The sequence below is a fragment of the Rhinatrema bivittatum genome, chromosome 1 (assembly GCF_901001135.1).
Source record: "Rhinatrema bivittatum chromosome 1, aRhiBiv1.1, whole genome shotgun sequence".
NCBI lineage: Eukaryota > Metazoa > Chordata > Amphibia > Gymnophiona > Rhinatrematidae > Rhinatrema > Rhinatrema bivittatum.
In genome coordinates this window covers 750,185,580-750,205,572 of record NC_042615.1, presented here as the reverse complement: position 1 = coordinate 750,205,572, position 19,993 = coordinate 750,185,580, and the positions used below count along the sequence as shown (strand labels likewise).

The 19,993-nt window shown below is 41.8% G+C and overlaps 1 protein-coding gene across 5 annotated transcripts in view; it reads left to right on the top strand.

The window, feature by feature from the left end:
• The window catches only part of WDR70 (WD repeat domain 70), a 587,030-nt gene that overhangs the window by 79,126 nt on the left and 487,911 nt on the right, over positions 1-19,993 (top strand). For all 5 annotated transcript variants that reach the window (XM_029578603.1, XM_029578594.1, XM_029578568.1 and 2 more), the window contains exons 6-7: positions 6,981-7,040; positions 12,303-12,436. In XM_029578603.1, the coding sequence (XP_029434463.1) occupies positions 6,981-7,040; positions 12,303-12,436 (194 nt within the window). The remainder of the gene's footprint in view (positions 1-6,980; positions 7,041-12,302; positions 12,437-19,993) is intronic.

Genomic DNA, 19,993 nt, shown 5'->3' with positions numbered 1-19,993 from the left:
GTGACTTTCCTTACCAACCCTCCAGCAATTCAGCATCTGGTTTGCTACCGACTCTGCTTCAGCCTACAGCCTGCTTCAGCATCCGGTTTGCTACCGACTCCGCTTCAGCCTACAGCCTGCTTCAGCCTCTGGTTTGTTACAGACTCCACAGCCACCCACTGCCCTGCCTTTAGCCGACCCTCGGTCCTGTACAGCCGGTCCCCTGCCTTCCGAGTACCTTGGACTTCCTATCCTTCTTGCTTGCTCTGGTCCCGGTCTAAGCCTATCTCAGCCCCTGGACTTTCTGTCTCAATTCCGAGTCCCGAGGACCCGGTGCCCTACGGGCTCCTCCCGGGGGGTCCCTGGTTCCTGGGTGAACACCTCCTGCTTGTGGCTCCGCCCCCCGGCCTACCCTGTCTCCCTAGGTAGGTAGGCCGGCCCAAGGGTCCACTATCTCTCCAGCAGTGTCCAACTGCAACACTGTGAGTAACAAATAAATTGAGAAGGACCCACAAAACAAGATGGTAGACGGTCTAGAAAAGCCACGGAGGTGAAGAAAAACAAAAGCTAGACCAATGCCTTGGAAAGAATTTTATTATGCAATATTGAAAGTGCCTGACTCTGGCCAAAGTTTCGCCTTATGGCTGCATCTGGGGCTCTACAATAAAATATAATGAATTAAAATTGATAATAAAACAACCCAATAAGTTTGATAAAGAGTTTTTTGATAAATGAAATCAAACATATTAGCATCATATATAGTAAAAGAGGTGGAGGAGAACAGATAAGTTGGAGAACAGGGAAGAATTTTTCAACATTACCTTTAATATTGTCAACATATAAGAACAAGGCTCGACGAAAATGCACAGCTAGTATTTACTAAAAATGAAGATAAAAAATAGTAAAGATTAATAGAAGCTGCTAAAATAAAACTAAAAAAATTTTTAAAAAATGAAAAAACTTTTTAACAGAACAAACAAAACTAATTTACTTGATACTGTATGTCAAAGGACTTCAAACATCCTGTAAAATTAATAAAAGATCTATGGTAAAATAAAAAAAAAATGTTTAAATACATTTTAAAACAAAATTGCACAAACTATTAAAAATATAAAAAACATTGTATAAATTTGCTCACACATATGCAGAAAAAGTTGTTTTACCTTGAGAATGAATATTACACAGTCTCCTGTATTACCAAATGGTAGAAATCTTTTTTTATATTCAAAAGCAGGCGTCACTGCGTTGGTATATTTCTAAAGCAGAGCTTCTGCCATTCATTGAAAAAATGAAACAACAATGAGTATATAAAAGAACTTGTATGTCATTAAACAACCGTACCTCTTCGCCCTTCTTGACCTATCTGCCGCCTTCGACACAGTTAATCATTCCATCCTTCTCGAGCGGCTGTCTGATATAGGAATTCAAGGAGAAGCTCACAAGTGGTTCCAATCATTCTTGGAGAATAGATTCTATAAGGTCAAGATCAATAACGAAGAATCACTTCCCATCAAATCAATCCGAGGAGTCCCGCAAGGATCATCTCTCTCCCCGACACTTTTTAACATTTATCTGCTACCACTCTGCCACCTACTCTCCAGCCTTAATCTAAAGCATTATATTTTCGCTGACGACATCTCGCCGGATGAAAACCATATTCTCACCAACTCCCAAAGCGCAACACAATTTGCAAAATCATACATTAACCACTCCCCCTCTGTCAGGGACTTAGGGGTGCGACTCGACAATCAATTTAACCTTAAATCCTTCGTCCACAACACCACTAAAGAATGTTTTTTCAAACTTCAAGTGCTCAAAAATCTGAAACCGCTCCTTCATTTCAGCGACTTCCGATTAGTAATTCAGTCTATAATTCTGTCAAAGTTAGACTACTGCAACTCCTTTCTACTAGGTCTCCCTGCCATTTCCACGAAACCGCTACAAATGGTGCAGAATGCTGCGGCGAGGTTACTCACCAACTCAAATAAAAGAGCCCACATCACACCAATTCTACACGGCCTTCACTGGCTTCCTATAAAATCCAGGATCACCTTCAAGACATTAATGATGATCCACAAGGACATTATGGCATCGCCCACCTACATCTAAACACGCAACTCCGCCCTCACACACCACAAAGACCCATCAGATACAATTACAAAGGATCATTATATGCTCCTCCGGTCAAATCCTTATTAAGAAAACGAGCACTCTCTACAGCCGGGCCCACCCTCTGGAACTCATTACCTCCGGAACTTCGCCTAGAAACATGCCATCAAACTTTTAAGAAACACCTAAAAACATGGCTCTTCCGGCAAGCCTTCCCGGAATCGCAGGAACACTCAGATACCGGTCAAAGGGCAAAATAGAACACAACAAATCTCTTGAACAACCCCAAACCCCGCTGGGCCCGCTTACGCCTTATCCGGACAGTCCACAGGTTATGAAAGTCACCACTGTAGATGCACTAGCTCATTAGCTCTCGTTATGCTCAGGTCATGCCCTTCAACATTGTACACTGTTACCTGCTACACTCAATTTATTTTACTATTTATTGTAGATATTTTTGTTTTTTTTATGTCTTTTGAATGCTGTTTGACGTGTTATTGATGTCTATTTAATATTTACGTTCTTATGTTCAGAAACTCTGTTTAATGTAACGCCTTAACCGCGACTGTTTTGTTCAATGGAAACCGACCTGATTTGATATGTGTATCGAGAATGTCGGTATATAAAAATTCTAAATAAATAAATAAATACATTTAAGGTTTGTGTGACTTTACTTATAAGAGATGCCGGATTGTGTTTTGTAAATATAAATGCGACACGGACAGAACTTTCAAAGTAATCTTGCGATTATACACGATCCACATCGTATCATGCAAGTAATATTTGATACTTCACACATATCCAGCATAGCTCTCTGCTTCTACGGTAGGGGAGAAAGTCTGATACTTCACTTTCAATGCATATCCAGCATAACTCTCTGCTTCAACAGGAGGGGGAATGAATGAAGAAAAGTGGATCTATATAAAGACAGCAACCAACAAGGACTGAATTATTTAGTCTGGGTAAATAAATAAGCATGGGTATAGCTTGCTTATTGCAGCGGTTACTACCCCTAACTAATTAAGCTAGATATTTCACTTAGATGCAGTTCCAACACTGTTCTCTACATTAATGGTGGGGGTGGAAGGGAAATAGAACCAAAAGGTTCTAAGAGCCAAGAGTAACAGAATAAGTATGAGAAAAAAAAGTGCAAAACTTGCTGGGCAGACTGGATGGGCCGTTTGGTCTTCTTCTGCTGTCATTTCCATGTTTTTATGTTTTATTTCTATGTGTGTTTATGTGACCACTATACTTATGAACTAAGCAGAGAGTTGTCTGTAAAATAGAACGTAAAGGATATCAGGCATATCTCTACTGACCATCAATTTTTATATGAAATTTATAAACTCCTATGTATCAAATCGCATAATTACTCAATCTTTTAGTTTAGATTAAAATTAAACAAAGTACAGCTATATGTTTCTTATGTTCCCGGACAAAAGTTCAGCTTGGAGAAAAGATGGCTGATTAAAAGTCATGAATAGTGAAATGAATTATTCAGTTAAAGTCCAAGTTGTTTTAAGAGGAAAGAAGAAATGTATGTCATCTGCATACAATTTGTAGTGTACCCCAAGGTCTGCCAGAAACCAACATAGAGGAGTCAAATAGATGATGATGAGGGCTGCTGATAATGCACAGTAACCAGGCTGGGGGGGACAATGTCAGGAACAGAGGTGACTCAATGATGAGGCTTCGAGTTGTGGGAGATGCAGGGTTAAATAGAGCTGACCTTGCTGCATCATGGAGCCATCGAGGAGGTGGCTAGAGCGGGAAGAGCATAGCTCAGTGAGGACCTCTGCTGGCAGGGGTCTGCCTAGCAGCCATGATTGCTACATAAAATATATGACAACAGATAAAGACAAATTCTGCCTGGCTGTTCCCATCTACATTACTCTAGTAAAATAAAATTGTTTTCTATACAGACTTGACCTTAGGGCTGGAAAGATTCTGGGCATCAGGTCACTCAAGCACTTAAATTTCACATACTGGAGCCAAAGGCATTACCATCACTGAGCCTGACCTGGAGTGAGGAAACCACCGCTGCATCTGTTCAAGCTAGATCTGAAGCGATAGAGCTGCCATTGAGGCTTGAGTCCTAACCTGGCATACGGGAGGCTTAGGGAACTGGAAGGGACAGAGGCTAGAGGGGAGGAAATGGCAACTTCACTCAGAAATCTACATAAGAGACAGCTAGTAGGGTGGGTGAGACTCTAGAAATAGAATAATTAAGTAGAACTGACATGGGGTGAAGAAGCACTTGATGTAATTGGCTGAAAGCCACAAGAAATCAGGACTCTGCCCCAGAAACAATTTATAAAAGAAAAGCAGAGATTTGGGAGGAAGTCTTCAAAAGGACCCTTTGATTACAATGTAAATGCTGCACATAGAAGCTTCCTTTAATCCAGAAACTCAGAGAAAACTTTTAAATACCTTACCCTGGAGATCAACCCTGAGATCAACTCTTGAACCAGCCAGGCCCTCAATAGATCATAGAAATTTAAGTCATCACTTTACTCTATTTCAGGAGCCATTCTGATGAGAAGTCTCTATATCCGGGATAGATAACTATGGTCCTTGAGCTCCTCCATTGCATACAAATGCCTCTCATGCATATTCATTGAGGATATCCTGAAAACCCGACCGGCTTTCTGTACTCAAGAACTGAAGTTGCCTACCCCTGTTCTATGTTAACTGTTCTATTCCTGTCCCCATATAGAGAGCAAGCGAGAGAAATCCTACCGCCTTCAGCTTCTGATTTTTTTTAAATTTCGTCTGTATGTCTTTTTAGTCAGTCTTGAATAGAATATAAGCTTCAAGGATTGTCCATTATAAGTCTCTTATAGAGTTGTATATGTTTGGTTTGTGCTATATTACAAATGATGATGAGGATAATAATAAAAAAGGAGCTGGGGGATAGGGAGAGCAAAATGAGCAATACAAGCAAAAAGACTAAAAATCTCTCACTATTTATTTATTTATTTATTTATTTGTAATTATTTGTAATCCACAAATCTTGGTGGATCCCAACAGGATGTACACAGTCTTAAGCACAAAGTACAGCCAGATATAAATAATATGCGTGTGTGTAGATATGTCTAGGTACACACACATACCATCTATATATTGTGGTAATGTAGTGATGGACACTGCCTCTTGGCCAATGGACAGCTTTGTTTCTGTCTGCTTCTAAAATACAGGGGCTGTTAAAAGTTCACATGGAATTAATTACTACGGACAAACAATCAAGCACTTTCCCAGCACAACTTCTAAACCATTCTAAACAAGGAATCACTTCTCCAAGAGCTTAAAGTTTACAGGGAATCAATTACATAACACAAGGAAGCATTAGACACCTTTACCTATATCTTATTCCCTTTCCATTTCCCTTTTAACTATGATAGATGAAAGATAAAACAGATACAGTTCTAACTTAACTCTGTATGAGAGCTCTGCCTGAAGATAGTTCTCCTTCTGCTTCTGCGTCTCCTTCCTCTTCTCCTTCCATGGATTTTGGTAGTGGGACTTCTGCTGGCTGTGGGCCTGGCTCTGACATGGAACCTAGAACTCCTTCATATCAGGGAACTCTCTCATTGTTATATTTGGTCGGCCGCAGCCTTCCTGTGTCTGGATGCTCTTACACCGACGCAGACCCCACTCTTGGGCCCCTGACCCCGTTGCTTCCTTAGGTGCAGGCATGGTGACTCTTAAAAGCTCCGTGGCAAGAATCCACTCGGCAGGTGCTGCCTGATGACTTCATGATTTCTCATCTTTGCCTCAGCAATGGGTCTCCAGCTTCGCCTACAGTATGCCTTGACAACCTTGAACTCTCTCTTGGTTTGCCCTTGGGACCAATCTAAGTCCTGCCGGCCCCTTAAACCAAGGGCTCAACCTGTGTGGAACAGGGCTGGTTTAGGTGAAGCTCCAGCTTATTCCAGACAGGACTTGTCGCCAGCTGTTGGCAGGGGCCTAGTAGGTACGCCTACTAGGCTGCATCAACCTTGCCATAGCAAAAGGGCTCACAATCATTACACTCATTTATAGTACATGGCCCCCAATTATGGGAAACCTGCTGAATCATTCTGGCCCAGCCTACTCTGGCTGATGCTCTTTCAGGGACTGGGTATCAGGAATTCTGGGAATTATAGTCTCCTTTGGCAGCCTTCTTAGCTTTTTCTTACTTTGACAGATAGCTAGATTCTGTCTACCTGTGCATTATGGGGTAGATTTAAAAACCTGCGCGTAGGTGTACATGTGCGCGTGCTACCCGGCGCTCACACATGTATGCCCGATTTTATAACATGCGCGCGCAGACGTGCGCATGTTCCAAAATCGGTTGTTAGCGCGCGCAAGGGCGTGCACAATTGTGCACCTTGCGCACTGAGCCCTGCGCCAGACCGTGCTGCCTTCCCCCCTTCCCCCTACCTTTTTCTTTTTTTTTTCCTTGTTTTAAAACTTACTTCAGCCCTGGGGCTGAAGTAAGTTGCCCCCGCTGGCCGAGCGGCAAATGGCCGCTGTGCCGGGAGGCTCTGACCCCGCCCCATCCCCGGACCGCCCCTTTAGTAAAGCCCTGGGACTTAGACGCATCCCAGGGCTTTACGCGCGTCGCCGGGCCTTTACACGTGTCGGGCTTTTAAAATCAGCCCCTATTTGCGCAGGGACTATTATAAATACTATTGATCCATCACAATATGTATTTACTTGCACATTTTACAAATAAAAATGTTTGGCAACGTGTGTAGATTTAACTACACACATATATGTATGTGTGTATGTATGGAGACATCATTGTGATGTTTCCAAATAAGAGAGAACATTTCTAGTTCATGCTTTGTTTGATACAGTGTTAAGAATAAGGATATATATATATATATATGTTTGCATTCTCTTTTCAGAACCTTGTCAAGAGAATCCCTGATTCACATGAAATTACACTCCAGCATGGGTCAAAAACAGTAAGTGACATATTACAGAAGTGCATGTAGAAAGTGATCTCTTTTATTGTTTACTGTTGATGTTTATCACTAGAGATCTTAAACTTCTATATAAAGAGAACTTCTGTCTGTTGAGTTTTGAGACTAAGTTCCTTCTGGACAGGTGAATGTCTTTTCCACTTTCTCTGGCAGGTAAGATCTCTCTGATTAAAATACAAATATTGCTAAGGTGGGTCTATTTCAGTTGTTGCCCCCTAGTGATACTTAATAAGGACTTCAAGTTACTTTTCTGTGCCCCAAAAAACCGAAGATTACCTATAAAGACCTTATTGCGAAGCTGAAAGTCAGGAGGCTTAGGTTTCCCTAATTTGAAATCTTTCAATATGGCTTGATCCAAACACTATACACCATTAGATGTGGAAAAACAACTTTCAACCCTTCTGTCTGAGATGTATTCTTCAGGTGGATACAGTTAACTTACATTTAGGATCAAAGAAGTGTGTTGGTTTCAGCACTTAGGAAAACTTGGCGATATCTATCTCATATACTCCACTGCAATTCCAGAGAGACTCTCTTGCTCCCTTTTAGAGGGAGATTTTTCTCCAGGGATGGATAACATATTTAAGAAGTGGGATTAGAAGGGAATAGCATCTTTCTGGCTCCAAATGAAGCAAATAGACAAAGAATATCTGGCCATACGGGAGCATTGGATTAAACAGAGGACATTTTTGAGTTAACAGCCTGTAAATAAATGGAAACGAGTTCTTTCATTTGATGAACCAACTGAGCATTTTATTAATAATTTGAAGCAGATTGTTAAAACCACTGAAAGTGCAAACTTTAGGGAAACTTCTTATGAATTCTGGAGGAAAATATACTACTCTCAAAGGAAAGCGTATTTTGCAAAAATAGTACAGATACTTCTCATAAGTGTAATTGGGCAACAGGTACTTTAAGTTATTGTTTGTATTTGCAATATCTAATAAAAATAAACATAACTTGGGCAAGACAAGTTACCAAGATGATTTCCTCCTAAATGAATTATCAAGGCATTGGGATTTTTCAATACATGCTGTTTCAGAAAAGGTGTTGGTTGTTCCCAGTGCTTCTTCATTTGCCTATCCAACAGACTTGAGCATATCTTGCTGCAGGACCCAGGTTATTCTTGTATGGCCTCAGCAATGCATGCTTTCCTGCCCAAAATGGCTGTTTGAAGAAGTTTGCAAAAACCAGACAAGAAAATTAGAACACTGACTGCAATTCCCTGCTGAATACTTTGAAGCTAAGATGTAAATGCCACTGATTTTCAACATCAAGTCCTCTCTGTTAATCACCAGTAGTAGCACCAGTCCAAATAAATGAATACCAAGTAGGCTGTGGCACTTATGGCAACTGAACATCACTTATATAGAGAAGAAAACTGTGTAATTGGGAACAGGTCGTGCTATACTAAGAAATGTTCCATGCCCTTTAGCATGATTGCCAATTGGACAATTGACCAGGGGCCCTAGTACCCCAAAGATGAATAAATCTCTTGGCCCGATTCAACCAGCAAACCATTCTGCTTGCTGCATGCCGTTGATCCACCACTAGCTCTTTGATTTGGAGTGATCTAGCCACTTGTAAGTCTAGCTGAAAAAGGCCAGTCTCAAAAGGCAAATAATGCACTGCCAGCAAAGCATGCCATATTTTCACCAAAATGCCTTGCTTTTCAGACCAGTTGCATATTGTCCCAACTCCCTTGACCCATCCTGCCATAAATCTTCTCACAATGAAATCCTGGTTGGGTTACACAACCCCAGATCTTTGTCAAAGAATATAAGACTAGTCAAGTGGGATGACACAATCCCCGTGGCTTGTCCTTCCTTCTTTGGCTTGAATGATGTAATCAGTCACCAGGTATGTAGCGATCAAAAAAAAGATGAGATTGGTTTATATGCAAAAAGCTTTATTCATACAGTATATAGGCCTGACTCTGGCTGAGTTTCGCTCTACAAATAGAGCTGCCTTAGGGGCTACTGTATTTAAAACAATCATATAATTTAATTAAAAACATTTAAAAACAAATATGTGAAGACATCACAAGTGTCATTTATTTATTTATTTTTAGATTTTTTTTATACCGGTGTTCCTGTATGAAATACAGATCACATTGGTTTACATTGAAACAGAACATAAATTTTGCCTAGAGGCATTAATAATAAATAATAAGAGTAAAAATAAATTCAAATCAATGTAATACATGCACAGACACAAGAAAAAAATGACTGATAATATATTAAAAAATACTTGTGAATATAAACTTAAAATAACTCAGAAAGATACAAACATTAAACTTATAAAATACATAAAACATATATAAGAACCACAATAAAACATAAATTGTGTTTTTACAGAAAGCACATGTGTGTTAAATTGTGTTATGTCAAAAATACCTGTATGTAGTGTTATATTTTCTTAGAATGAATAACGTGGGTCACATCTGAATCTTGTTACTCACTTTTTAAGTAAGGTGTACCTATTCGTATTGTGAACAACATCAATAAACATGGTGTCAGTACTCCTTTCCATATTTAAAACAATTCAATGTAATAAATCATTGTGAAATAGATGCTAATAATAGCGGCAATGAGGAAAACATAGATCCATCAGCATCCCTATTTAAAACTTTTTCTAACATCTCAATGCAAAACAAACCCACTAGCCAGGTTTTTCAGTTGGGCAAAAATCTGGAAGAAAAATTCTGTGAAAAAAGAAATCAAAGAGAAAAAGATGGGACACCACCCAGTGGTTACATGTAATGGCATTCAGGCCTCTGCAATCTATTTAAGGGCACAGAGACCCATCCTTTTTTCCAACAAAGAAGCCCACTCCTTTCAGGAAGTTGATGCGCAGTTGTGCGACCTGTGTGGTGGCAATGTTTCCACCACCTTCTTGCTGAAGACCTCCGCAAATGTGGCATACTCTGATGCAAGCCCTGAAAGGAGTGGCATGGAGGTTCTAGCAATGGACATGGGCAGGGAAACTGCCCATAGACAGTTCTGTTGGTACCGAGATCCCCAGCATCTGCCAGTTGATAGTGGGGTTGTTCTTGTCCAGCCACAACAGGCCCAGGATGATCAGGTTTACTGCCCTTGGTAGAACAAAGAAGGAGAGCGGTTCTTTATGTAGAGCTCTAATTTGCAGAATCAGCAGGTCATCATTAGTGTCAGGCAACCAGGAAGAGGCTCTCCATAAACTGAGGAAACTCCTTACCAGGAGCACTAAGGGCACCACTGGTAGGTTATGTGGCAGCACTACAGTGTCCTCAATAAAATTTCCTGTGGCTCCGGAGTGTCCACAATTATCTGTGGTATCCCGCTTGAGAGTAACAGAAAGTAACAGCTGGGGAGAGACTGAAGTATGATTTAGGGTTGCCTCTCTGCTTGACCTTAGGTCCTAAATTTTCCTGACTTTTCAAGACATCATGTAGCAAGTGTCCCTGGCCAGCACAATGGAGACAAAGGTTTAGGCGCACTACCTTTGCTTCTCTTTGTCAGTTAGTTTATTTCTGCTCAGCTGTAGAAGTAGGGATAGGCTCCTTAACGGAGGGCACGGTGGACTTTGGAATCAAGGTGCCAATTTTACCCCTCTCTAGTTCTTACCAGGAACCAAACTGATTCTAACGGAGAGGGCAGCCCTCATTGGATGGTGTGCATGCATGCCTAAAGGCAGAGTCAGGGAGTAGCATTGGGGCAGTGTCCATGCTGCCAGAATTCAGCTCAGCATCCTGGGGTGAGTAGGCTGGTCACGGGGCGTCCTATGTCCGTCCCGTCATTACAGCAGGTATGTGCAAGCTTTACATATTTATGTGGATAACCCTGATCAATAAAGCATACCTTTATATCCTTAGCCTGCTGTTTAAAATCTTTAGTTGTAGAGCGTTCATTAATTCAAAAAAAGTATTAAGCTATGTTTCATTGTTTGAATATATCATAAAAAGATCAATAAATCAATGCCAAGCCATAATATATTGTTGAACAGGGCAGGCCACTGTTTAAAAAAACAAACAAACAATGCATAAGTTGGCTACTGTATATCAGATGTTATTATGGCCCCTATACTCATACCCTTGATTTGATGAAAAATGTGATTATTAAACATGAAAAAATTATTTTTCAAAGTAAAAGATGCCACCTTTAACAAAAAATGTATAGGCAACTGAATGGGTCTAAAACGTGTCTTTAAATTCAAATGTATCACTTCAAGGGCTGCATCCTGAAGGATATTGGTATAGAGTGAATCTATATCTATTGTAACCAAAATTATTCTTCCGAAAGGAACCAATAAAGATGCTAATATTGAGATTATGTCCACAGAATCTCTGATATATGGAGGTATCAAAGGGACAAAACCACAAAGAAATTTATCAACAAATATAGAAAGGAACTCTAGAAGAGCGCTTTTGTAGAAATAATTGGTCTACCAGATGGATTATTTAAATCCTTATGAGTCTTGGGTAGGTTTAATAACTGGTACAATCAGAGCCGGAACCATCAAAAAATCCTTTTCTTTCCTCATGATCCAGCTTTGCTCAAAAGCAGAAATAATACATGTTAATATATGTATTTCGTAGGGTCTTCTTTTAATGGGAAATAGAATGTTGTATCATGTACCTGTCTCTTAATCTCTGACTCACATCGTTTTGTGTCCATTACCACTATCTTTGTCGGTGGGTTTAAATACAGTTTCCTGATCATAGCGCAAATCCTGTAAAGCTGTTGAGATTACAAAAACTTCATTCTGGTTGAAATGACCAATGCTAAATGATTATATTCCTTTATACTTTAAGCAAGTTTATGTGGGGCTAATGACAGCAATATATTATGACATTTTGTTTTGCTATATTATACCGTTGAGTCAATCCTTTAAAGCTATGGTGGGTGTTTTGAGTTGCTTTATATTTGAATTTGTTATATGGAGTTTTGGTGTATAAGGCCAGCAGTGCTGATCATCATTTTAAAACCTAATCTTAGACCGCTTCCATCTTGCAGGCTGCTTTAAACAGTCAGAATGATTGAGAAAACTTGGCTTAGTATGAATGGAAATCCAGTGCAATAGACTTGCTTCCTATGATACACATATTCAGAATTCTGATTGGTTCTTTGTTGTTGTTTTTTTTTTAAACAGAATGTCTGTGTATCTGCTGTTTTATTGTGTCTGTTGCATTGAGATTTTATATAGGGACTTATATAAAAATATTTTAAGTATGCTATAAATAAATTATTTCTTTTGTTCGCATAGGTTTCTGCTTTGGGATTGGATCCTTCAGGTGCTCGTTTGGTCACTGGAGGCTATGACTATGATGTTAAATTTTGGGATTTTGCTGGAATGGATGCATCCCTCCAGGCATTTCGATCACTTCAGCCATGTGAATGGTGTGTATTAAATATTTTTTGAATTGGAATATAGCATGAACTAACTGATTCAAAAACTTCAAACTGTGTAGATTCTAAATTCTTTGATATCTGCACACATTTTACTCTGTCACAAAGGTGCTTTTTTTCATGTTGTTAAACTAATTGGCAAAGTAACTGTAACTCAAAATTTAGTATATTAAGTACTAATGTTGGGGGATTTCTGGGTCTTACCCCCCTGCACACTGCTTCCTTTTTCTAGTGATCTCTCCAATTAATATATGATACACTTGCAGACTGTTTGTCTAAGTAAAATCTTATTTATTTATGGGCTACTGTAATGACACTAAAGCAGGGATAGCACTTATCATTAAGGAAACAGAAATAAGAAAACAATAGTTACAAAAGCATGCTTGACATCCATTGTTTATCATTTTACAAAATAAATGCTAGCATCACATCTCTCTAGCCTGGACTTGCAATGGGTAAGGGCTAAAGAGTCTTAATTTTATAACCCACTAAACCAGGATTAGAGCCCACAGTTTCTCACCAATATGGGACTTGCAGTGACACACGCTCTCTGGGTCCTTGGTCTGGTGGTCTTGGCCCTTCTCAGTCTTCAGCATGGAGCTAGAGATGGCAACCTCTGCCACTGAAGCAATAGGGGTTGTTCAACTCTCCAGTCTTGGATACCTGTAGCGTGCGGGATCGGCTCTGCTGTCCTTTTTGTCTCTCTAAGTTACTTCTGTCCAGGGTATGGGGGGAGGCAGCAGCACTCGGATGGTTCATCTTCTGGGTGGGTAACAATGACCCTGAGTGCTTGCTTCTTGCTGCTTTTAAGGGCTCAGCTATGCATAATTCAGCAACTTCTTGCATGGTCAGGTGAATACACAAGGTTTTTATAGGCTGTGGCTTTCTGTGTTTTCAGAGCTTTTTGTTTCTTTCTCCAGGTTCAGAGAGGGGCCAGCATGACAACTACCATTTGTTCACATCTAATAACTCCTGCTCCCTGATTGGCCCCAGAGCCGTAAAGAGAGGCCCCTAATGTTCTGGCTGGACAGATTCACACAGCACCAATAGTCCTTATGTTTCTCTTGGCCTCACCAGCTCCATCCAGGCTGGCAAGGTGTATAAATCTGTCAAGCTGGTCATGTACACAGCAACTGCAAAGTCTCTCTCTCTCATATATCTGCATTTGGCTGCAGATAACCATACAGGCCAATGTTCATTTTTCTGACATCAGCGAGTCCATCTTAGCTGTTAGCAAGAATTGGGATATTCCCTACACTATCATTATGTTTTATGTTCATTTTGGAAGATTTTGGAATCTTAATTTATTCCTATTTGAGGGAGCATTATAATTTAGTGAGGTGATACATTTAGACTACCTTGTTAGAAGTCCATTCCAAGCCAGTAATATTGACTGACACTGTTCTACAATTAATGGATGCAAAGAAGGCAAGCCAGCTTACTCTTCTTTCTTGGAAATTAAGTACACGCTTGGTAGCTGCTGTATATATATATTGTGGAACTGAAATTAAAGATTAAGTGTTAGCTGATTGAAAAGATGTATGAAATTTGCTAGGGCCTACAAGATAGGTTTATATCCTAAATCAGTGTTTCCCAATCAGAGTGCCAGATTAGGTGTGCCACAGAAAAGTCACCTTTCTGAGATCCAGATCAATACCTGGGCTCCGCTCTCAGCACCTCGCCACAGCAAGAGACACCAATGATGGCATTTAATCATATAAGAGCACCTTTTTGAGAACATATGTAATCATGAATGCCTCTTGACTTCTGTTAGTCAAGTTGACTTATTTATCTTTTTTATATTCCAGAATTCTAAAAATATTCAATGGGGATTACAACATACGTACATAAAATGCATAAATAAAACAGACAAAAAATAAGAACAGGGCTAAATAAAAGACATTTAAAGAGTTAAGATCAGCTTACATATTGACCCTCTTAGATCAGCAAATGCCTAAGTAAAAAGTAAAGCTTTCGCTTATTTTTCAAAACTTAAGATAATCTTGTGTTCTATGAACATCATCGGGCACAGTGTTTCATAATCTAGGGTCTATTATAGAAAAGACCCTTAGGTAATAGCCACTGCTTATTACCAGGATTAGTAGCATGGGATCAATTTACTGTTTGGGTAATTGTCAGGTACTTATATTCTGGATTGGCCACTGTTGGAAACAAGATGCTGGTCTTGGTGGACACTTGGCCTAACCCACTATGGCAGCTTATGTTCATATGTTCTTCCTCCTAGCTACATCATGTACCCAAGAGTGTAGTAATTCATAGGCACCATGCTCGGCGGTGTAGCTTGGCCCTGCTTGTTTGGCGCACACATTGTGCACAGCACTGCCTCATTTTCCTCCTTTGAGTCATTCCAGCCTCTCTGTTATCCCCAAATTGAGAGAGATGGGGAGAGTGTGCACTGAGCTTTGCTGTGACTCTTTCTGAGTGTCTGGAGCAGCAGTGATAGAGGAGCTCTGATAGCCACATGCAGCAGCCAGGGCAACTAATGGTGCCACTACCCACACCTCAGAAACATCTCCCTTATCCTGCACTTGTACATAGAGAGAGCAGGCCATTTGTGATCGCTCATGTAGGTTTCCGCCCCCCCCTTTCTCCTTTTATTTTAAAATTTGGAAGAGAGACTGGTGAAGTTTTCAGAGCTTCCCTAGTTCTTCTTTTGGCCATAAGAGTCCTCTCCATGTCCATACTGCCTGCTGTTTGGAGACTGGTGTGCCACACAACTCCTTTTTTTTTTTTTTTTTAAATGTAAGTGTGTCTTGGGCATGAAAAGGTAGGCAAATACCGTCCTAAATCTTGTTTATCAAGATGGTTGAATTGAGGTATTACAACAAGAAAATAATGTGTGGCAAGCGATGCACTGGACAATAACCATTAACAAAAAGGATTTTATTTATAAGTAAGCACACATCAGTTGTGCATAATTCTAAACATACAGTTCAAATGTAGTGTACAAACAAGGGGAAACAGCAAGGGAAAAACAAGGAGGTCCTTGTTTGTACACTACATTTTGACTCTTGATATCACTAATTCTTTAAGACAGGGGCTGATGTAATAAAACCCACACCAAAACCATTGTAAAATTTTAGTGCTGATTTTTAATGCTGTGTGCGTTAAAAACAAGCATTCCCACTTTATTCTATAAACAAGTGGTAGAAAATGAAACTGGAGCCAAGTATCCATAGTAAGCCCAAAAAGCGCACCAAAACCAGCATTAAAACCGACATGCAGAAAACTGCAGTAAGTTTGAAAAATGCTGCAGTGTTCCCTGTGACCTAGGCTGACCCCTGACTCGTGGTGTGATTGTGGTGCACAGATAACCATCTATTTTCTTGGATACTCTTCCTTGCATGAAAATAAAAGCTTCTTCCAGGACCATTTTGTCAGAGCTAGGTGGTGGTAGGTGAGCTTTGGCATGAGTGTTTAGAGGTTTTCTTGGTTTTGGAGTTGGTGGTTCTTCAATTGCGATTGCTGAATAGTGTCATTTGTGCTGCTTGGTTTTCCCTTGCTGTTTCCCATCCTTTTGTCTTTGTGCTCTTGAGTGAATCTTTAGAACACGTGATTGCTGGTCTGTGATTGTCTGCCTGGACAACTGTTTTTTTGTCCACTTTTGTGTTTAGGATCAGAGTGGGTGTTTGTGCCTTTGGAAAGAGCAGAGTGGGACAGAGGGAGTGTGAGTGAGGGAGCAGATGAGCTTTACAGGTGTATGAGTGATGACAGGATAGGAGGAGTGTGGAATGTAGCTAGGGGGGAGATGGGATGTGAGGAGAGTAGTGTGCATGAGCTAGAGGGGGAAAGAAAAGAAAGTGGATGGAGGGGTCAGAATCGGGGGGGGGGGGGGGGGGGGAGGAAGCAGGTATTGGGAATAGCACTTAGGGAGGTAGGGACCCACCCTGGTCATCTGGGAGTGAGAAGCAGGCGGGAACCACCAGCCAGCAGATAGAGGAGAAGCAGCATCAATGTGATGCTTTCTCTACAGAACACCAGAAGGATCTTCTGGTACAGTGGGTCTACGAGAAGCACAGTGCATTCTTCAGGCAGAAGACATCCTTGAACAAGAGGAACACTTTGTGAACAAGGTCTTCAGGAAACTTCTTTAGATATGTCTTGGTTTAACTTGACATTCTAATTTTCTTTTGGACACTTGCTCAGCATTGTTCACAGGTCAGTACAGTCCTCCAACAACTTCGAGACAACCGTCTATATGCTAAATTGGAAAAATGTTCCTTTGAAAAGTCTGAGTTACCCTTCTTGAGCTGTATCATCTCCATACAATGGTTGAAGATGGATCCAGCCAAATTCTCAGCCATCTGAGAATGGACCTGTCCAGTAGGACTCAAAGCCCTACAACATTTCCTGGCATTCACTAATTAATACCGACAATGTATCCACACTATTCTTTGCTCCCTGCACGACTTAAAGCCTTAACCTGCAAGGGGGCTAAACCTAACGTTTGGCCAGAGGATGTCATTTGAGCCTTTAAACAATTTAAGGCGATCTTCACAACCAGACTCAGAGCAGGAGCGATTCTTTCGCAAGTAGCTCTGGATGGCAAACTTCAACCTTGTTCCTTCTTTCCCTGGAAATTCTCTCCTGTTGAAAAGAACTACACTATTGGGGACCAGGAGCTTTTGGCCATGAAGCTCGCCCTCGAGGAATGGTGACACCTCAAGGGGGCCAAACATCATGTTACTATCACAATGGACCATAAAAATCTTCTTTACCTGCAGGAAGCCAAAAGACTCAATTCCTGCCAAGCTCGCTGGTCCCTATTCTTTACCTGGTTTGACTTTCATCTGAGAAGAATGCTAAAGCAGATGCTTTATCCCGCTCGTTTGATTCTGCAGATACCTCCACTGAACCCCAATGATCCTGCCAAGATTCTCACCACCACTTCCTTCTCCATGCCAGCTGGCAGAACAGTAGTACTTACCCATCTCAGAGAAAAGGTCCTCAAGTGGCAGTCACAACTCCAAACTGGGCAGACATCAGGGCATCCAAAAGAACACAAAATTGATTTCTTGCCAATACTGGTGGCCTCGAATGGTTCAAGACATCCAGACATATGTGGGCTCCTGCCTTAACTGTGTCCACAACAAATTATCCCACCAATGCCTTTGGGGGCTTCTGCAATTTCTGTCAGTGCCTGAGAAACCGTAGACTTAGATATCCACTGACATCGTTATGGATCTTCCCCATCAGGGGACTATATAGTCATATGGATGATTGTGGACCGCTTTTCGAAAATGACACATTTCATTCCTCTACCTTCTGTACCATATGCAGCCAAACTTGCACGTCACTCTTTCAAGGAGATCTTCTGATTGCATGGCTTACTGGAACACATACAGGTCTATCCTGTAAAGTGCGGCCGCGTTTACCCTGCACCTAAGCCGTGTTTTACTCACTTTCCGGCCGCGTTATCCCTTCCTGCGATCCCGAATCCACTATAACCTACTCCTACCGCGTCCTAAAATCCCCGGCCAACCCCTTCTGCACGCGGCATGGATATTGCATGCAAACGAGCGATTTAGCTATTCCCTAGCATCCCGTAACCCGCGCTCGGACTATCGCTATCTTTCCCTGCCGTTTTGTCGCGCGTTTAACCTGCAAACTTACCGCCTACCCTGACCCCTGCAGTAGAGGCAGGGGTAAGGGTAGGTGGCAAGCTTTCCCCCAGCCCCCGCTCACCTGCCCCGGCCGCGATCGTGGGTGCCAGTCTCCGTGGCAGCCCCAGTCCTCTCCCCTCCTCCCGAAGCAAAAAAAAAAAAAGCGAAAAAAACGTTGCAGCCCCCCTCCGATGTCCGGAGGGGGCTGCAAAAAGTAAGTTGCTTCGCCGCTGTCAGTTCTTCCCTCCTCCCGGAGCTGCTTTTCCAGCCTTGCTCCGGGAGGAGGGGAGAATAGACACTGACAGCGGCGAAGCGAAAAAAAACCAAAGCAATTTTGTTTTTTTTTTCAAAATTTTGGTTTTTTTCCAAAAGCGACAATTTTGGTTTTTTTCCAAAAGCGACAATTTTGGTTTTTTTTCCAGGTTATAATACAGCTTTTGGACGCCTGCACAACTTACTTTTTTTTGCAGCCATCAGCAGGAACACATGGCGATCGTGGCTCCCGTAGCTCCTCCTGACGAAGATGGCCGCCTGCACAGGGGAAAGCGTGCAATTGGCCGCTGAAGACGTGACGTCACGACGTTTGGCGTCACGGGATGTGACGCCATGTCTTGAGCGGCCAATTGCACGCTTTCCCCCGTGCAGGCGGCCATCTTCGTCAGGAGGAGCTACGGGAGCCACGATCGCCATGTGTTCCTGCTGATGGCTGCAAAAAAAAGTAAGTTGTGCAGGTGTCCAAAAGCGACTTACTTTTGGGATATTGACAGATCCCAAAAGTAAGTCGCTTTTGGAAAAAAACCAAAATTGTCGCTTTTGGAAAAAAACCAAAATTTTGAAAAAAAACCAAAATTGCTTTTGGTTTTTTTTCGCTTCGCCGCTGTCAGTGTCTATTCTCCCCTCCTCCCGGAGCAAGGCTGCTTTTCGTGCCCTGCTCCGGGAGGAGGGGAGAAGAGACACTGACAGCAGCGAAGCAACTTACTTTTAGCTTTTGGTTTTTTCGCTTTTTTTTTTTTTTTGCTTCGCCGCTGTCAGTGTCCCTTCTCCCCTCCTCCCGGAGCAAGGCTGCTTTTCGCGCCCTGCTTCGGGAGGAGGGGAGGGGGGACTGGCAGTCCCGACTTCCTGGTATCTGTCATTTCAAATGACATTTGAAATGACAGATACCAGCGTGGCGTGAAGCGTTAGGCCCGCGCACCCAGGATACTGTATAGGCGCTCTATCCAATAAAATGGGTTGCGCGGGCCTAAGGCTTCACGGACGCGGTTTACATTTACATAAAATTAATGTTCAGGATCGAGTGGTAGGTGTGCTGCACTGTGCGTGCGGCAACCGCGGGTGCCGCAGGCACTAACGCAGCTCTTCCTACCGCTCGGTACAGGATAGACCCGATAGTGAGCTAGTTAGCAACCGGTGGTGGTGGGGGGGAGTGTTCCAGTTTACTTTGAATTTTTGGAGGAATCTTTGTGCCAAACTCAACTTATCCCTTGATTTTTTTTCCTCCGCATATCAACCCAATCCAAAGGATTCGCTGAAAGAATCAACGAAACCTTGAAAGCCTTTCTTAGAGCCTACGTTTCGGAGCAACAGAATAACTGTGCCCAATTATTACTATGGGCAGAATTCACTTACAATAATCTCACCCAGTAACCTACAGAAGCATCACCCTTCTTCATTGTCTATGGGAGACCCCCCCCCCCCCCAAAGTGTCCCTGCCAATGCTATTATCTACAGCAACACCAGTGGCCAATCAGACTGCAACTGACCCCAGGACCTTTGGGAAAAAAAATCTTCAACTTCTTTGCAAAGCTGCCAAAAATTTTAAAAGGAGCATGGATAAAAGAAGGCTTTATGCACCATCACTCTTGCCTGGAACTCTGGTCTGATTAAGTACACACCACCTCTGTTTGAAATTCCCATCCACAAAGTT